General features: G+C 38.1%; 1 protein-coding gene across 1 annotated transcript in view; it reads right to left on the bottom strand.

Moving 5' to 3' along the window:
• Nucleotides 1-544: 544 nt before the first annotated feature.
• LOC139149872 (zinc finger C3H1 domain-containing protein-like) overlaps nucleotides 545-20,331 on the bottom strand; it is a 22,518-nt gene continuing 2,731 nt past the window's right edge. Inside the window, exons 3-21 of the mRNA XM_070721879.1 lie at nucleotides 19,532-19,702; nucleotides 18,138-18,985; nucleotides 17,477-17,608; nucleotides 16,745-16,968; nucleotides 16,066-16,173; nucleotides 15,186-15,363; nucleotides 14,413-14,596; nucleotides 13,655-13,843; nucleotides 12,040-12,216; nucleotides 11,531-11,600; nucleotides 10,327-10,432; nucleotides 9,098-9,218; nucleotides 8,472-8,649; nucleotides 7,454-7,666; nucleotides 6,271-6,537; nucleotides 5,119-5,220; nucleotides 4,446-4,485; nucleotides 3,538-3,600; nucleotides 545-2,799 (exon numbers count right to left, since the gene is read on the bottom strand). Coding sequence (XP_070577980.1) covers nucleotides 7,617-7,666; nucleotides 8,472-8,649; nucleotides 9,098-9,218; nucleotides 10,327-10,432; nucleotides 11,531-11,600; nucleotides 12,040-12,216; nucleotides 13,655-13,843; nucleotides 14,413-14,596; nucleotides 15,186-15,363; nucleotides 16,066-16,173; nucleotides 16,745-16,968; nucleotides 17,477-17,608; nucleotides 18,138-18,985; nucleotides 19,532-19,702 — 2,736 coding nt within the window. The 3' untranslated portion in view covers nucleotides 545-2,799; nucleotides 3,538-3,600; nucleotides 4,446-4,485; ... (1 more) ...; nucleotides 6,271-6,537; nucleotides 7,454-7,616. The remainder of the gene's footprint in view (nucleotides 2,800-3,537; nucleotides 3,601-4,445; nucleotides 4,486-5,118; nucleotides 5,221-6,270; nucleotides 6,538-7,453; nucleotides 7,667-8,471; nucleotides 8,650-9,097; nucleotides 9,219-10,326; nucleotides 10,433-11,530; nucleotides 11,601-12,039; nucleotides 12,217-13,654; nucleotides 13,844-14,412; nucleotides 14,597-15,185; nucleotides 15,364-16,065; nucleotides 16,174-16,744; nucleotides 16,969-17,476; nucleotides 17,609-18,137; nucleotides 18,986-19,531; nucleotides 19,703-20,331) is intronic.

Below are 20,331 nucleotides of genomic sequence, written 5' to 3'. Positions count from 1 at the left end.
TGCCAACACTTTCAAGTGTAATTATCAGCTGAGCAGTAATTCAAGTCGATCACAGAGAAATCAACTCTGCCAAAGTTGAAACATTGTCTGACAGCAGGTCAGATGTAGTCAAAACATCTACACCTGAAAGCAAGTGATAAGACATGGACAGTGCTTGGACATATGTGGTGGTGTTGTTTAGACTACGTCTGACTTCCTGCTAGACAATGTTTCAACTTTTGCAGAGTTGACTTTTTTATGATTGACTATGTTACTGCTTAGCTGTTAACTACACCTGACAGTGTTGGCAACACCTCGATTTAGACAATATGTCTAGTTCATTTAATGCCAATGCTTCAAAGCAAACCACTGTAACATATAGGCAACTGTCCATCTTGGATGATTTTCCCTGTAAGTTCAACATGTTTCAGTAAGAAGAACAACATAAAATAACTTCTCACATCAAAAAATAAACAAAATAACTTGAAAAGGCAACTTTGTCCCTCCAAAGTAACACACAAGACAGCAGCAGCAATGAAATAAAGTGACTCAGACACACAGCATGTTTAGATTTCAATGACTATATTGACAAATACGAAGGTATACAACAAAGTACAAGTAAATTACACATTGTTTCTACTCTACCAAACTGACTGAAATGAAAACCAAATATATCTCTATTACTGGACTACTTTCCATCCTTTCGCAGTTTTTTATTTTCTCGACTTTCCAGTTTTCTTGATAATTACTTTTGTCTCAACGAAATGTAAATTATCGTAGGTGGAATTCCCGTCACTGAACACTCATTTGGTGTTTCAAACTTGAATTGGGAATCAACTGCGTCCTTTGGAAGTAAAATGTAGTTAATGAATTGGATACGAAAATTATTTTAAATTAATAATGACTCATTTTGACAAGTATTGTTTGACGTATAAAACTGAATTGTTTTCAAATATTTAGATTTTTTTATGTATACTAACTCTAATACATGCAGTTCATTTTTCTTAAAAATTAAGTATTTTGGACATTTCTTTGCAATGATTTACTGAGAAAAGTTAAAGAATGTGCATAGGTTTGGGTTTTTGCGTTCAAGTTCTACGTGAACAAAATCAGGAACTTGAGAACCATTTGAAATTGATTTGAAACAGCCAGATAGGCAGTCTTTTTACCATCTGACATTGGTTTGAAACAGCCAGATAGGCAGTCTTTTTACCATCTGACATTGGTTTGAAACAGCCAGATAGGCAGTCTTTTTACCATCTGATCACGAAATGAATCTGATAAAACAGAATCCAAGGAACGAAAATAGTTTTCACTGATATACTCAAGTATGAAATAGAATGAGAGAAATTTCCTTTGTAAAGACCATTCCGTCATGTCTTTTAAACAGAAAATACTTTGATAAACTAATATTCTCGTATGGCAACTGTATCAGCTGCAGTGATGTGGCATTCTTTTCAAATGCTGAATTAGTTTATTATCAATACATTTTTACCTCTTCCAAGAAAATTTCACTGCTTCCACAAATTTATTCATAAATCAACTTTTATCTAAATTAATCGATTCCACCATTTGGTTATTACTTCCCCTAGATCCTCACTTTCACTTTTCTGTTAATAAAAACTTTATTTATTTTGTAGAAAAAAAAGTCGCAAAACCTAAAAAAGAGTTTCCCAGTACAAGCTGTTCCTTGAGCTGTGATTGGTCCGACGCCACGGAATATGCTGTAGTCTCTCAAGTGTCTGTGGAGATACACATATAGTCTCAAATATCCGTCTGGAGGCGACAAGTTGGAAGGTTGTATTACTGTAGTGTTCATCAGATAGTCAGTTTTGACTACCACCTATTCTGAACGACACTGGCCAGGAGTGGGCAAAAGCCATGCACTCATTGGCTCATAAATATTGTAAGTATATTGAATGTCGTCGCTGCATGATCACTTCTTTGCCTTGTCCTTTTACATCCAGTTTTTACATTAAGTCACTCCATGGCTGCGAGGATCATGGTTGTCGGGACCAGCTTTATCAGGTCCAATCTAGAAAGAACCCCCTCTCTCTGCATCTCAGAAGAATGATCTTGACATTGTTGTGAAACAATGTTTATTAACATCTACGTGGGTACTCTTTGCTGCTGGTAAAGACCGTTAGTATTGTATATATGTGTATTTGTGTGTGTGAAAAGTACATGACAAAGAGGAAATTTTGCTACAAAGTACATGCCAAATTAATTTCAAACTTCAAAGCTCAGGATTTTTGTACTATCACGGTCATCGCATGAAGTACTTATCTTTGGACAAGACAAGTTTTTTACAAAATCTATTCAGTACTTTTTTCCCGATCCTTCAAGTACAAAAATCCTGCGTACCTTACCGACAGAGCCAAACAGTGACAAAAGTGATGACATTGGTTTCGAATTTTCATTTTGAAATTTTGTTTTCAAAGATTCGTTTCAAATTTCCATTTTGAAATTTTGTTTTCAAATATCCTTCAAAAAACTAAGTCAAAATTTTGACAAATTTTGATTCCCATTTTCAAATTTTTGGTAGACAATAATTTCATACGACCGAAACTGCCCTGTGAAAACCAGTGTCACCACAGTGTGTTACCATACTCACACACTCCAGCAATACTTGCAGACGAGACTTTCAGTTTGCACCAGTTTTGCTGTGTTCAGTCAAATCCAGTTCCTTCCAGTTTCAGCAGGTTATTTCAAGATGGTGGCAATATAGTCGTCTATGTTGATACCAATCTGTTGGCAGGCGTCAATGACGTCTTTAACATCCTCTGCTTTGGTACTGTGAGCTACCTCAAAGAGAATAAACTACAAGAAACCAAGAAAAGAAAAAAGAAACAGAAATATGTTTGTTAACAATGTTTACTTGATGATATTTTTGTACTGTCACATTAAATACGAATCTGTAGTACCAGCAGTGAAAATGGATCTTGGATGGCTAAGTGACAATGTCTTAACATAACATCTTTTAAATGTGTTATTTTGATACAAATAGTCAATAAGAGACCTTGAAATTAAGAGTCACGTTGATTGAAGCTGACATCTTTTTATAAAGAAGTTAGCATTTTGAGGGTTCACTGGATTATAGGTTCTGACAGTCGAGAGTTCATTGCTGATACTCTTGTAATCTGGGCTAGCAAGGGCCAAACTGCTGTTTTGTCCTCTGAGTACATGCCGTTTGTAAGCACAGCTTGGGACAAGTTGACAACATGTAGTATGATGTACGACCAAACTGTTCTATGTAAACGACTCATACAACTAATTCTACCTCAAAAAATGTTGATCAATGTTGATTTCATGTAAAGTCTGATCAGTGCTGTAGCACTACTTGGATAAAAATGGCTATACAAACACAGTCTACAACATTGTTTAAGTTCAGGTTCAACCTTTCTCAAATCAGATTCAGTTTGCCACATTTTGCCAAATCTTTACAGCCTATCACAATCACACTTCATTGTAATAAGAAAGAAGTACTTTTTTGATGGAGGTGGAGTAGTTTATTTGAATGGACTGGGTTGAAATAAAAGAGAATGGATTGAACATTACATCTTTCCAGAGAGTTGCTGAGAATGGCAATGCTTGGGTTGCACTCCAGTACATCTGATGAGCCTGTAACAACAACCAATTAATCAATGCACAGTCAACAATATGGAATCAATCAATCAATCAATCAATCAAAAAATATTGAGATTACATTGATCAATCAGCCAATATAATAAATAATGAAATGATATTGTCAATTGATAAAACTGTTGGAGGAATGAGAAACGTCAACAAACACTCCATTTACTGTAAGGCTGCATAACATCGTACACTTTTGGAAATGAGATCAATAATGCAAATACGTGCCATCCTACCATGAAAGTTTTCAACTTATTTTCAATACAGATACACGTAAAGTGTGAAACATGAAGATCCAGCTAATATGTTACAGAGTGTAAGAACTTTTATGCATGTTCACAACACTGTGAACATGAAGAGTTGACCACTAATATATTAAGGGACCGTCTCAGATCATCGCATACATTAAAGAAACAAAATTCCTTCATTCAGATCAAACCCTCTCCCCCTCTCCTAAACAAAAAATTAAAAGTGTGAAATGTTGATGTCTGCAGATGCACAGCAAAGTTTAAAAATAATGCTTTCTATCTTTATAATTTAATGAATGAAATGTTTGGGATCCAATTTCACTAACGGTAAATAGCCGTTGGGAGTTAACACAACAGCATGACATGAACAAGTCAAAAACAGTTCCTTATAAAATTTGCTGGTACGAGTGTGCAGTTTTTGTTTACTTTTTACACACTTGTGATCACAACATGAAAGTGCAACAGAGAAGTTCACTGACTGAATGGAGGTCAAACCTCCTCCCTATAAGTGAACAAATTTCACTTTTTGAACTTATGCTACAATTTGAGATGGCCCCTAGGTGAATATGGAGTTTATTGATCTACCTCTTTATGGTTGCCTTCCTTGAGTTCCAGTGATATTGCCCTACAACACAATACAGAAATACATTCACCGATATTATTTTGAGAAGCTGAAATATCAGTTTGGTGGTCTGAGTCGATGTCAGTCTTCAAGGGATCTGGGAACAGTATTTGCTCTTGATAAGAGGCTTTGATATATCACCAATTAAAATGAATAATGGGTTCTAAGACAGCCACTCCTGCACATATAACAAGCAAATACTTGCACGGATCCTATCCTCAACACTAACCCTGATTGGTGGATGGGGAAATGTCACGGTCAATAGGACCATTGGCCCTTATGATGGTCAGATCTCCATGGGTATACACCGACACTTTTCCACCTGGACTTTGAGTGTGCATTCACCACACTTGCGGTGAATTATCTAATGCAATCTCCCAGCCATCTTACTTAGTCATGGCTGGACTTTTGCAGTGGACTGTACACTGACAATGAGTACAACTTGCATTGTGAAACATTTATTGAAGTTCTCTGGTAGACTAGAACATTGTTAGGGAAAATGATGGGATTTCTAAATTACTTGTATCAATTTCATTCTAGCACCTGCTGTAACTCTGTGAACACCATGGAGTGAAGTGATGATCTACTGTAAAATAATTTTAAAGTAAAAACAACTAGTAAGGTCCGATACACTACACTTTCCACATCGGTAGACAGAACGGATTTCTGGTCAGAAATGCAGAACAGATCCTCTCGGCCTCCCTAGAGTTACCAGTCTTCCATTCGTGCTGACATGCTCTGAAAATACAGGTAGACGGAAAAATGTGAGATATCTTGGCACGTTAAACAACGATCCGTACCCCTTGATAGTGACAACACCACTCGTTGACCCATTTTGAAAGTCTAAACACTGTCACAAGAGTCATATCAATATTCAAGTCATCATCTAGATGGACAATGGACAGACAAGTTGATAGTTCCTCCACTGTCTAGTTAATCAATTACAATAGACATTTGACTCCATGAGAGATTAAAGTCTTTTTTCACGTTGTCTCAGATGGCCCCTGCACATGGTTTCGTCACAATCAACCAATGCTGACGATCTGTGTGGGCAGATTGCTGCCTGGAGTGCAAATCATCATAGACAATACCAAAGTTTTCTCGTGTGAAGTGCATTATTTCAAATTCATGGATGCTTAAACTCATCAGTGAGCTGTATTCATGGCGGTAAGGTTCCAACCATATCAAATGTCACATAAATGTCATGAAAATAGGTCTATTTGCATTTATGTCGTTACACTATGATCAGGGATGTAGAAAATAGCCGGGCACTCGGCGGTAGCCGGCATAAACTGGCTGTTAGCTAAAATTTGCCAGCTGTGAAAATTTAGTTTCAGTAAAAAATCAAGGCATTTTGCACAAACTTTGTGCACTCACACACAACTTGTAACCGCCTACTTTTTTATTTTTGCCACGTGTAACAAAAATTTTCTACATCCCTGATTATGACACATAAATTATTATTCTGAATTCAAGACAGACAAATCTAAGGATCAGCCAGATTACATAACAACCAATCATTGCACAGACAGATCACATAACAACCAATCATTGCATAGACAGATTACATAGATTACATAACAGCCAATAACAGCACAGACAGATTAAATAACAGCCAATTATAGCACAGACACATTACATAGCAGCCAATCATTGCAGCCTTCGTAATACTGCACCCCATTTCACCCCTATTTCAAAGTGTAATGGGCTAATCCTAAACACTGAAGACATGGGTGACATCAATAGGTAGGAATCCATAGGGTAGAAAGCAATTCACATAAGTTTTACCTGACAGCCAGAACAGCGTTGCTTGGCATCATACGCAGAAAGCCTTCATATGCAATGGACCAATCCTCTTCTCTCAAACACTCTAGGTACATTTCAACCACACTGTTGTGAAAGCTGTAGTCACTCCATAGCGTCGTCGTGGAGAACGGCGGATGAAACTGTGTTGGCATGGTTACGAGGCAGCGATTGATGAGATCAGTAAAGATTCTCCGGTCTCTCGAAGTGTCTGTGGATATGCTGGCTTTTCTACTCTGGTACTTGAGATATCTGTGGAGAGAGCACAACACAGGCCGGCAGCTCCAGTTTGTGAAGTCTTGGTCACCATTGGGTAAAGGCAGCTGGCAAGGATACCATTCGTGTCTACTTGGTGACTCAAAACAAATGTTAATATGCACTGAGACTGAAATGGCCAAAGTAACATAGGAATGTACATTGGAACTGCTACGATTCCTGTCCTGATAAACTGGTGATGACATCTTTTCATGCATATACAGAGGCATACATGCATGAACCATTCACTCACACTCTAGCTTTCTGTCTCTCCCAACCACACTGCTTTGGAATTTCTTCCTTTATCCCTGTCTGCCTGTCTGTTTGTTTTTGTCTATCTCTACATACATTTTGTACCAGTACCTACCTGGCTACCTATCTATCTTTATGGAGAGAGAAAATCTGGTGTGGTCGAAGGTTCTAGATAACAAAATCTTTATAAAGGACTTCATTTGTTTTGGTGTTAGTGGTCCAATGGACAAAAGGATAATGGAACCAAATAATAATGAAATGTAAATTGGGAATGAAAGCTGGATCACAAGATAGAGTTACAGGACCACTAGATGCATTTTGATGTTGATCTTCGGACCATACTTTCAGAATTTGCTCACCCTTGCTGCCCCCTCTCTGTCTCTCTCTGTAGTCTGTCCGCTTTTCTCTCTTATTTGTCTGTCTGTCTGTCTGTCTGTCTGTCTGTCTCTCTCTCTCTCTCTCTCTCTCACACACACACACACACTTTCACTTCAAACATTCTTCCCTCTATCAGCAACAAGCATCCCATAGTCATCTTGTGCAGTTGTTCAATGTTGTCACTCCTCTCCTAAACATGCACAAACTCCAACAGATGCAATCCTCAAACCAAGGTCTCAACAAACACCATATAACGGTGATTACTTCTGCCCCAAATACTCACTGAATCCACACTCTCTGCACATGTGTATGGCTCTTCAGCGCATACAGGGCCGTCTCATATGCCTCTACACAGCCACTGTCATTTCCCCGGAGTTCCAGCACCAGACAGTAACTCAGCCAAAGATAGAGCTGCTGGGTTGATGTCTCAGATACGATGTCTTCTGTTAAAGAGGGTAAAAGGCTTTCCAGAGATACAGTCTGACCAAGAAGTTTACTGAAATTAAACAGAGGAATGCCTTTAAGTGTGCATGACTATTGGTATTCAAATAAAAGTGTTATAAGTAAAATTGATTTTAATCTGCCGGGCAGTGACATTGTAGGTAAAGTGGAATGTACTTGGTATATTCATGCTGAACACTTTCAAAATATTTATGCACACTGGTTGCAGAAAGAAACCCTAAACAATCTGGAAGGCAAATGAGGCACAGTGGATGATGGACATGAATTGAATGACGATGTCCCTTGGCAAATGAGGGACAGTGGATGATGGACAGGAATTGCATGAGTTTATCCTTTGGCAAGACAATGGACAGGAATTGAATGACTTTATCCCTTGACAAATGAGGGACAGTGGATGATACAGGAATTGAATGACCTTGTCCCTATAATTAATGGCGGTAAAGAACAGAGATGGGCTATTTGTTTGACTTGGGTGGAGTTGTATTACATATGTTGTTGGTAGAAAAGCATAAGACAAGAAAACAATACATTGAAGACATTCACATTTTTGAAGAAAGAGCACAGCCTATCATTCTATTCATCACAACCAGAGGAAACAAAGTATCGACTGAAACAAAGTAGAGGAACAAAAATATTTCAGGTACAATTTTTATTCTTTGATTTTGAAAGGGAATGGTTAAACATTTCTTTATGGAAAGTTTGAGCAAAAGTTTAACTTTTTCAATTTCGAGGTACATACTACATTGATATTAATTTTTTTTATTTTCTCATTACCTTGTCAATAAAAATCCAAAAACCAACCTGGTTTCTGCACCACAAATGGGACATCTATGACTCACCGATACAGATCCTCTGTTGCCGGCTGCTCCTCCATTTCTTCGCAGTGGAATAATCGTTGAACGCATTTGCTGAGAAGCGACAAGGCTTCTTCAGGGTTCTGCTGTGAGAGTTCAAAGGTGGCTGCAGAGTAGTAGAGTTCCACAGAAAATGGATTTTCCACAATGGCTTCTTCAAGACCTGGTATAGTTCAGAGAAATGTTTAACCCTTTGAGCGCCATAGTCAATTTCTTGTCACAGTTATAAAATTTACCCTAGTCAGTTTTTTTCTAATTTTTGAGAATAAATTTTGCTAAAACAATGCAGCCAATGAAATGTGATGTTTATTTGGTTCAAAATTATCAAAAAAGTTACAGAAAAATACATAAAAGTTGGTAAAATGTAGCACCAAAATTTTTGAGGGAAAAATTACGGCTCCGAAAGGGTTGAAAGTAGTTGCATACGTGAGTTGAACAACTTGCTGGTGTGTAGTTTAATAAAAGACACAAATGAGTTGCTTAGAGCTGCATAAACAGCAAGAGCAGTGTGTTAAACCGAGAAGTATTTCTTTCAACTATAGTTGACCTGGTACACGCGACACTTTTTGAGAAAATCTTGTAACCCTTTGAGCATAAAATGTTACATATACCTTTCTGGACTGTTCAGTCTGATTGTTCAGTACGTGCAGGTCAGCAAGCATCAACCACTGCTCCACAACAAATGGACTGTCTTTCAGTATCTGCCGACACAGCGTTTCCGCTGCATCATACCTTCAATGAGGGGAAAAAAGAAAATTACCTGTCAACTTCTTACTGATTGCAGCCCCTCATCGGCTAGTTTTGGCAAAACCTTATTATTTTCAGGGGCAGTTGGACCTATAAACAGGAACATGGGGGTGGCAGGATCACCACACTGAAGTAACTTGGATGACGAGAACTGGTGCGTAATTGGAAAATCACTTACAGGGTAAACTCGAATGAATTTTATTTCTGGTATGTTTGCAACAAGATAAAATTCATCTAAGATAATTACTGCAGGACTTTTTAGATACTGATATTATGAAAGCAAATTTATTTTTAGCATATTCACTAGGATAGCATCTACACCATGACAGAAAGATCCGTGTATTTTGCTCTTTATTAAATATCTGTCGGTAACACTTGGAATCATCTGATGTCCTGATATTATACAGCAGCATCTCTAGATGACAAAGAGGATGGACCAACTTAGAATACTTTGCCAGGCCTTTTTTAACCCTTTCACCACCATGGTTTGTTCCAAATCCATTGTTTTCTATGGTAAAGTTGGACCTGTACACAGGGAACTGGGGGTGAAAGGGTTAAAGATATAAATGTTGCCCACTAAACATAGCATTACTTGGGTCATTTGGGTCTGTATGTCAAAATAAATGTGAGACCTGGCCACCCCGATTTTGCTGTGAACAGATCCAAAATCACCATTGATATCAAATGGTTTAGGCCAAACCATGTTGGTGATAGGTGGGGACCTAAGTCATAAAGCCAGCATGTAAGTTGGAGTGTCTTTCAAGCACTGTCCCCAGCAAACGAACTCACACTGAAGGCGGCATGGGTGCTAAAAAGACATGCTGAAAAAAATCATCAAAACTTACAGCTACTACCCTTTCAACGTTCACAATTATCAGATTTATCTAATATAAATATTAGTAACTTGATGAAAGATTCAATGGAAAACAAAAGAATGACAAACTGTTAATGGGCTATTGACACATTTGCTAATGCGAGAACCTGGGATTGAGAAGGGCGCCTTTTTAAGAACACAAACGTTCAAGCATAGGAGAGCTTTAAAGCAATAACAAAAGTGTGACAAAAGTAGGCAATTACGAAGACTGCAACATACCTGTCTAGCAGTGTCTTCATTTTGAGTACATTCTTATAGAGTGGTAAACATATGAGTGTGTTGAGCTCTGCAGGTTGAGTGTGGTCTATGCATGCATCCAAAGCATCTAATGACAGCAAGATAGGGAAGGGTGACATTATATACTAGAGTAGTACAGTGTGGGAACATAGAGTTAAATCTCTTTGGAACTCTGGTGATATTTAGCATGTAAGGGATTATGGTTCCATGTAATCACTTCATTTTGTCCTGCAGTCTTGGTGTCAACGGTATACAAAGGTGAAATGCATCTTGGGGACAGATATTCAGACTATCAAATATTTTTACAAGTTTTTTCTGATTACCACTTGTGGGGGCTCATTTTGAAGCTCTTGGATTGAGACAAATTTTCAGTCTTAGTTTTTTAAAAATTGAAAAATTTCATACTTCCACATGGAGTTAACACAGGGTCGGCGGCCATTTTGAATTTCAATTACTGATAAATGTCAGGTAATTTGTTTCAATAGTACCAAAATTTGTATGGTCACCCACAGTTCTTGTTCTTAATTTGGTAAGAGGATGGTTGAAAGTTTCATTGAGGAAAGTTGGGTAAAATTTCAAGTCTTTCACCTTCGCACTACCTTAACGCTTGAGTTGATTTCACTGGGTACAGGCAAAACGGCCAGCCAGAGCTCTCATGAGCTCTATCTTTACTCACTGTATGAAAGCATTCTATTTGGGAAATTGACAATGATTTACCCGTCAAGATTTTCTACATTGAGGTAGTAACTTAGACATACATGTATGTGCAATATTTGGGCATTCTGTTGGCATATCATTGTCTCAAGCTTCACGACTCGTTCTGAAGCTGGCGAAATAGTCGTGGTGAAGCAACATCTTCTGATACGCAACATGTCAGTTGAACTGTGATATTAATCATGAATTCCCCTTTACAATTCTAGTAAAAAGTTGGGAATCATGCAACAGTTGTACCTGTCCTGATTGGAAACACTAGTTTAATTTGTGTAATTGAAAGAATTGATGCCACAGTCCAAGTCACATTGTTAAGCATTCAATATCTACACATTATGGGTCTATTGGTGTTTGGAGTATCGAGCTGAGAGACCATAAGGCAAGACTTGAAGAATGCTGAATCTATGGGACAACAGTAGTGTTCTCAAATCACAAAAATTGTTTTTGAAAGAAAATTTTTCCATACTCCACTTACTCTGAAAATGTCCAAGCAAAACTTCAGGTTTGAGATCAGAGTCTTCAGTCCATGGCAGAATAAAGGGCTCCTGAGAAATGACAGAATCAAAAGTGAGATTTTTCTATGAAGCCAATCTAAACACATGACCTAGTATCTTTCCTTCTGGTGGACAGAGTATAAGTAGTCTGTGGGCACTATTTTTATGTTCACTTGTTGGCTGCACAAGTGTATTGGCCTTTGACAATATGACTTTCCTGAAGGGGCAGCAACAAGAGTTTACTCGGCAAAGTCTTGCAGTGATTGGAAAGCTACAAAACTGCTGTACTATGAACATGCATCAAAATGCTAAATTTGCTTCACATTTGCACAGCATTCATCACCAATTTTTGGGAATAGGCAATGTTTATCAACAAGGAAGTAACGCAGCAGAAGACGGGACGACCCCTATCCTTAAAGATAGGTACTCATTTTGTATAACTGATGTATTCGGAGAGGTTTTTTTTACCAGCAGATGGCTATTAAACTACCTTGCTGACAATCTTGGCCGGATTGCTGTTCATGGGATCATAGAGGCTGGGTGGCAGAGTGTGGAACTGTGTTAGATAGATGAAAGACAGCCATGCCAGACATCGATCATTGGGTGCTAACAGGTGACCAAGACAGCTGGAATCTCCACTCGGCTTAGACTTATCCATCAATGAAGTCTGTTGAAAGAATAGATTAATCAACTTCAGTGATATCAAAACTCATTGAAATGTGAAAAGGCTGTCTTACCGGATCAGCTATCTAAGTAACTAGTCCGTAATACAACTGACAGATAGGTCACTTCTGTTCCAATAAGCCCTCTCAGCTAAATTTATACGTCTCTGACCTGAAAAGTTCTCCTTTGATCTAGTAAGGTTCACATCACATTCTCTGGTACGGAACTGTCACAAAGACAAATTCCTAAATTGACTCCAAGATTCATGAAACATAACACCGCTACACTAAATTTATATCTGTCTGACCTAAGAAGTTCTCTTTCATCAAGACAAAATTTCACATATTGCATTCCCTGGTACAGAGCTGATACAAAGAAATTTCAAGATATTTCTTACTCTGTGTTCAGAGATAAGTTTCAGTTCCTTCTTTCTGCACTTCCTAGCTCAAAATGTCACTTTATTTATTTGTAGTCCGCTGATTTATCATTCTATTTATTTATGAACACATTTGTCAGTCTATTTGTTTATATAGTCTTATATTTTTACTTATGACCGTGGAAGAGAGCTGGTTACAAAACTTCAAAACTAAAAAGGGCATGGGCTAAACTACAACACAAGAACTCAATTGTAAATTTTCTTTACATTTGGTACTTGTCTACTGACAACCTTTGATTTATTTGAACAAGCAAAGAACTTAAACTTATAATTGGAATGCAAAGAACAGATTGAATATTTGACATAAATGTCGCATCAGGCCTTTTTGATATAAATATCCTTCCATCCCTGTCTGAAACAAAGGAATGGCAATGCTATTTGTCAAGTTTGTTTGACTTTGAGTGAATTTTAGACAAAACCTACTGTCTAATCATGAATACAGAAATCAGTGTTGCAGCCAGGAATTTTAGATCAGGGGACACGGTGTCCCACTACGATTTATTTTTTGGGACATTTTGTACATTTTAGGGACAACAAGCAGTTGTCAATCAAATTTTGCATTATTTCGTAACACATCAGTTTCACTGAATAAAATACAAGATACCTGGACCGCGTCGGTATGCTTGAATTTCAGGCAATTTAAGCAGTATACCATATCTGCCGCAAATCAGAGCTCAGACGGACTACAGTCAAGCAAATTATGATATAAAGTGCAGCCATTTAATTACTTTTAATCATAGCAAGCTCCGAAAGTGCGTTGTGTAAGCCTCAAAATATTTAAGCAAAACAAAGATCATCGTCAGTAACAGATATTACTTGTAGACTATACCCAACACAGTCGACTCACGAGTGCGCCCGAGGTGACCCGCAGTACGCAAGAGTGCGTGTCAATGGGGTCCGTTTCGGGGACATTGTCGCAAGGGCGCCTCCTGGCGGCAACACTGTAGAAATACACAATATTTATGACATAGAAATGAATACTCCATAGCAATGATGCAAGCCTTACACTGAAAACATTTAAAGCTATACTGTATCTTCTGGTCTGTACATGTAAATGAATTCGGTGGAGTAACGTCTCCAGTAGCTGGTGAGACTGTAAATTGCTGAAGTTTTCCTCCTGTCTCTTCTTCAAGAATGCCAGAATCTTCTTGCATAGGTCGTCCTTCCCTGAGAAGGTTTTTTCTAACTCAAGACACTGTAAGAAAAATGCCAACATAATTGAAAGTTTTCATTTATGAGTGTTGACATGCCAGGCATTCTTTTTGTCAAGACAGATTATATGTGTAGTTGTGTAGCCAACTCTATGGTTACTATTGTATATTTAGAATGTTGCACGTCACACAATCATGGTGCAGTGACTAGCTGAATACTTGGTATTTCATTATAGACTATAATGTAGAGTAAGATACTGCTTATACATGAGACAAAAGAAGAAAGTATTGCAGTTCCATCCCTGTGACCTTCTCACACTTATTTCCATACATGGCAATAGTGCAATTTGGAAATACAAAACCATAGTGTGGTGTTAAAAGTTCGTGATATGGTATGCTCCAAGACTAAGTTAATATTTCACAATTTAAGCTGGGCATCAAATATCTAAGTTTGGTTGGCGTTCACCCTGTCAAAGGTTTCTCATTTATGAAGGGGAAACACATATTATGTACTTCTTGCTTTCTTCAGCAATCTATGAATGACAGTCTGACACATACTTGGAAAGTAATTTGACCAGCCTGCATAATGTAAGAAAACAGATATCCAGCTCACCTTTGACCAGACATCATAGTGTGGAGCAAAGTGGACAGCTTCCTGGCACATTTCACGGAGTTCATCGGCACTTCCTCGCTTAGCGAACAGGGTCAGGTAATGCTGCCATAGTTCAGGACTTCCACCGTTGCTTTCAAGACCTCTGGACAACACATTCAGAGCCTTGTCCAGGGAGTCGGATTCACTGCAGGAGTAAAAGACCAGGCGTCTTAACCCATTTACTGAATGGTTTGGTCCTAGTTTATTGTTATCAATGGTGATTGTGGACTTGTGTACAGGGAATTAGGGTTGAACAGCTTGAATCAACGTGACATATGAGATATGCACCTTGAGAACACTACGCCCAACATTCATTATGAATAAACTGTTTACTTAGGGTGCCCTCTCACAGTGTTGTGAACAACAGGACTCCCTAGGGTTATCTCAATTTTTAATACTAATCAGTATATGCCCAACATTTTGTCTTGCTTTAGGATGTTGAAAAAATTGTCCTAGAATGGATTGTCAACTAACATCTGTGTCAGACAATACCATAACAGTGAAACAAGCCGTCAAAACAACACAGCGGTATAAAAAACCTAACGAATTGCATTTTTTCCTTTCTTTGGAGAAAATTTTGTATCCATTTAATTCTTCTGGTGATTTTCCCATTTTCTATTCAAAACAATGGCAGATTTTGATTGGAGCAGATGAACATTCATTTCAGACAAAACACGCAAAACAACTGGGATTAGCATTGTGAAATACACATAGTTAAGTGTTATGAAATCTACCTGTCCTGTCTTGAGAGTTGTTGATAAGCTAGTTTCAACCATAACTGTACATCAGTGGGATGTTCCATTACGGCTGATTCCAAGTCTTGGCACACCACACCATCCATTGTAAAGTACCGTGGATCGTCCTCTGTGAAAGTTGTATCTAAACTTGACACATATTTCTTTGATTTCCTGTCTGTTGTAAAAAGGAAATATCAGTTATTGCATGGGCATTTCCTTGAGAGATTTAGAATTTCTGCAAAATTTGGACATCAATTTGAAGAGTAGCACACAGTGGTTTGGATCCTAAGTTACAGGTTCTGGACTACCAACCTACAAAATGGTAGTTGGACTCGTGTCCATGAAAACTTGCAATCCGGGTCCATACATTAAAAGTCACTTAAAATTCAACTACTTTTAAGAACATTTTCTGAATTTTCAAGAATTTTTAAGACCAAAAAGATAGATACCATTTACACATCATATTATTTTCACACATACTATTACAGATCATCTTTATGATATTATGACTGAAAATCTTATCATTTTTGAAAACTGAGGGCGGATTACCAATTTTTCCAGACTTTTCTAATTTCATTTTCATTTTCAAGGACTCTTCCTGGACTTTACTGGAAGCTTTAAAATTCGAGGACTTTCCAGAAGAATACAAACTCCATGGAATGGGAATATCAGTGTACCCATTCGAGTACAGTGAAACAACACTGACCATTGAATGTTTTCTTTTATGTCAGAATATTTGAGCTATTACATTTGATACTATTGGACTGTCTCAAGGAAATTACAAGAAACTCCAAAGTTGACTGAAAGAATGACAAAATCCTGCAAGTCACAGGTAACACTGGTGGATTTAGATTCCCACACATTTGGAAGTACTTACCAGGCATCTTGATATCAGCCGACGAGTCGTCATCCTTTTCTTGTTGTTTCTTTGCAGACTGCCTGGGTTTCCATTTTCGTCTTTCATACATCATAGTGTGAGGTGCAACTGTCGGCAAAACGTAGTTTCTTCATCGTAAGCACTCAGTTAAACGTTTACACCATGAATGACGTAAATAGCCTGAGAGGGTAACAGCCCCCCACTTCCTGACTTGTCTCAGCTCTCTGTACTCCCAAACCCTGCCTCACCTCGTTTCAATCTTGATATCAACCATCGAATGAAACATATGTCCCTGTTTTGTGTGAATCACTTTCTTTTCTCTCTTTCTATCTACACAATCATCTCCAGTTTTCTTATCAGTTGCCAATCTGCCTCTTTCTGCCTATGCACATTTACTGAACATGTAAATTAGTGTTTGCCACAGCTTGGAAAAATTCCCCTCTAATGCAAAATAGAGGGGTGACCAAATTATATAATGCATAATTTGCATATTTTTATTGTAAAAATAAATTTCTTTGTACATATTAACATATGAAAACGTTACCCTCAAAAACAAATTTGGGAAAAACCTGTAAATATAAACCTGTATGTACAAATACACACACACACAAGCACACATACATACATACACACAAACATGATACATATACAACTTTGAGTCAGTCACACTTGATCCTACCATTTTTATGATGATCGTTGACTTTACTGACAAAAAGCAAACACATCTGGTCTGCCGTCATCTTCTCTCCATTCTGTTTGTACAAAGTGTTCACATACTCTGACACCCTTTCTTCATGCTCTGTGATGTTCTCCATATCTTTGACACCTGCTAACCTCGGTGCAAAAGACACAATGTCTTGAAAGAGTTCTTCTTTGGTGAGATTGTAATCTTCCTTGTGTTGCCTAAAACAGTAAATTGACACAAAGTGTTACTATGGCAACAGTCCCACCATCATAGTTCTGGAAATTTGGCTGGTTTCTTTGTGACAGGGCTCGATATGGATAAACAAAACTTAACATCTTTGTTGACTTTTGCACACCATTTTCATGTCTTGTCATTTTTATGATACAAATTACAATATGTTCATGTTTTCAAAGCTGCCGGTATAAAATGTCCCAAAACTTCTGGCCTTTTTTACCTTCCACAGACTTAACACTTTGAATTTTTTAAGTTTCACAAATACTGCTCTAACAAGTATACAGGGCGGCAAAATTACTGAATTGTAATCATCCAACAACAGATGTATGAAATCAAACAAGAAATGAGAATATTCAGAGGTTTGGGACGGGTGTCTTGGGAGGAAATCATCTTCAACAAATTTAAACTTGACTGAGAGAAACATTAACTCTTGTATTGACTTTATGTCAAGGTATGTCTCATCTCATTGCACAACTCATAATTTCTACCAACCATCGACAGCCTTCGTCATTGCAGGTGCCCTTGATGTCAAATCTACACATGATTCTATGCGGATTGATTTTATTGCTGAAAGTCACCGAGCTCAGGGATAGCTTGGCCTTTGTCCGGTAGTACGGGTTGAACCTGGGTCAAATGTAAAATCAGAGCATGAAAATTGAACAGTACCTCTCAGTAATAATTAACAATCTAATCTACATACATGATTCTAGTATAAGGATTGATTTTATTGCTGAAAGTCACCAAGCTCAGCGACAGCTTGGCCTTTGTCCAGTAATATACATGTTGAACCTGGGTCAAATATGAAATCAGAGCATGAAAACTGAAATGCTCTTATTTACATAATAATACATGATTTCCATATTCTTTTGTCGTGAACATGTGCTCTTTTGATTGGTTAATAGCATATGAATAGATTGTTTGAAAATCAGAGGGGTGGCCCAACCGTCAAAATCCCCTTGTGGAGATTGGCAACTCTGAAGTAAAACTAATTCCTTGTCTCATGAAGCATTGAAAAATCACTATTACCAGGCTGGATTTCATTGAAAATCATGCTCAATTTTATTTTTCAGTTTACTATATTATTTTTCACAGTTTACCATATCTGTATTCGTTCTTTCGGAGATTTTCCATGAGAGAATAATGCTGAACTCACCGATAACTCTTAAAGAGCTGAAGCGGGCTTTCATATGGCTTGTATTGCACAGTTTTGATAGTTCCCAGTCCTTGCATCGTGTCAGTACTATTCAAATTAGCACCTGCCTTGTCCATTTCAAGGCGTAACGGTGGGAGTGACACATAGTCTCTTGGAAAATCTTGCCTCTGTTGAGTCCAAACTGATTCAAATTTGACCACTTTTTCCTTCTCCTGTTGCAATCTTCTGAGTCGGTCCAGCTGTTGTTCTGATGGCAGTGAGAATACCACGGATTTCTTTGGTTGATTTTCCTTCGAATGTTTCCCAGATTGTTCCCCACTTTTGAATTGGGTAATGTTTTCTTTATCAGCTGCTATGAGTTCTGTTTTACCAGCCAATGTCGCTTTCACATCCGCTGCAGTCGGAGTGTCAACATTTTTGCTTTTCTCTTTGGCAGTGATCAGATTTGGTTTCGTGCTAGGGTTCATTTCGAGGAGGGATTTTCTCCTCTTCTTCACCTGCGGCCCCTCATCGTTCGCCTCCTCTGTTTCTATAGCAATGTCAAGGCTTATTTTGTCCTTTTTGTATTCTTGCATGGATGGTTTAAGACTAGCTGACTGCATCCGTATCTCAGCTAAACGCTGAAGAGCACCATTGTTTGTTAAGTTGGATGATTCCGTTGCAGTATTTTTAGCCTCGGTCAGCGCCTGAACTTGGCGCAACTTTTTGATCTTTTCAGCAAACTCCCGTTCAAGTCTCTGAAGACGCTCCTTCTCTTTGGCAATCTGTTCCGATGTCATTTTCTTTGGAACGGCAGCTGCCTTCTTGGGGACGGAAACTTGCGTTACAGCTGCTGTCTTCCTTGGACTCTGCAAAAGTTGAAACAAGTCAGGAGAGATTTACAAACACCGGTTTCACAAAAGGAACCATAAATATTATTGAAACATGTACATGTATCTAAGTAACATGAACCAACAGACAAAATCATAATAAAAGGAGTACACACTCAAGGCACATTTCTGATTATGTAGTTATTCATTTAACTTTTTTGCTGTTCGGGAAGGTATTATCTATTGTTCTATGGAATAGGAATATGCCTATATAGATAAAATAATCCCCTAAAAAATAAATGCTTAAGTTACATGTAGTAGACAGAAGATGTTATCTCTGTAGCGAAAAAAAAAAGAAAATGACGTCACTCTGTGAAATTCAAAGCAAAGTAGTGTAGTACACTACTGCGAGTGCTATCGTATATGCAGAATGGATGTTCAAATATGACTATTGTAAAATCACTGCAGGATTGGTTCCTGTAGTTTTGCCATTCCCTAAGACATTGTATATGAGTGTCCTGCTGTGCTGTGTAAGTGAGTATTAATCAAAGTTAACAAAAAAACTATACCAAGTTATTGACTTACTTTCAAACTGAGTTGAGTGCTTTGCATATTCCCTTCAGGGCCTTCTGCATCAACCCAAGCCCCTAGGGAGAGTTCTTTCAAACCAGCAGCCTGTCTTAGTTGATTGACCTTTGCCAATAGTTTACCTTCTAAGCTTGACCTCTTCTCAATCCTGGAGGAAAGATTGACTCTCTGGAGAAGCCAGATTTAGGAATAACGTTGTTGAGATCAAAATAATACATTGACATATTTCGCATGATGTATGTAATGCCATACAGCAAGGCAATAATGTTGACCAATAACTGCATTATGCCAACACACATACAGTAACATCATGCAAAACGCATGCCTACATAATGACCAATTCCGACATTGCCTTTACCCCTACATACATCATACACACACCATTATACATACTGTTGATATTACAAATTTCATGGGATACAATGATGTCACAACTAGACTATGGAGAACATCCTCATGACAGATTTTCATTTACAAGCATGAATTTGTCATTGAATTACATACACGGTCCACCTTTCTAATACTATAGCATCAAATGTATTGACTTTGTTCCATATGGATCATGGAGTAATGACTTGGGCATGTAACCTCAGTCATACCATCGACAACGTATTCTACTGATTTGCATCAGTTGCCCCCACCCCCTCAAAAAAAATAATGTGGGGACACCTGTCCAGTTTGTACCAGGCTGTGGTTTTGTGATTGTGTCCATAGAATGCTGTGCACACACTCAGTCCTGCATCTGAAAAGCACAACTGGGAACCACGCTGCATACCCTATATTTGAATACCATAGGA

This window comes from Ptychodera flava, chromosome 2 (assembly GCF_041260155.1).
Source record: "Ptychodera flava strain L36383 chromosome 2, AS_Pfla_20210202, whole genome shotgun sequence".
Taxonomy (NCBI): domain Eukaryota; kingdom Metazoa; phylum Hemichordata; class Enteropneusta; family Ptychoderidae; genus Ptychodera; species Ptychodera flava.
This window is presented reverse-complemented; position numbering and strand designations above follow the sequence as displayed.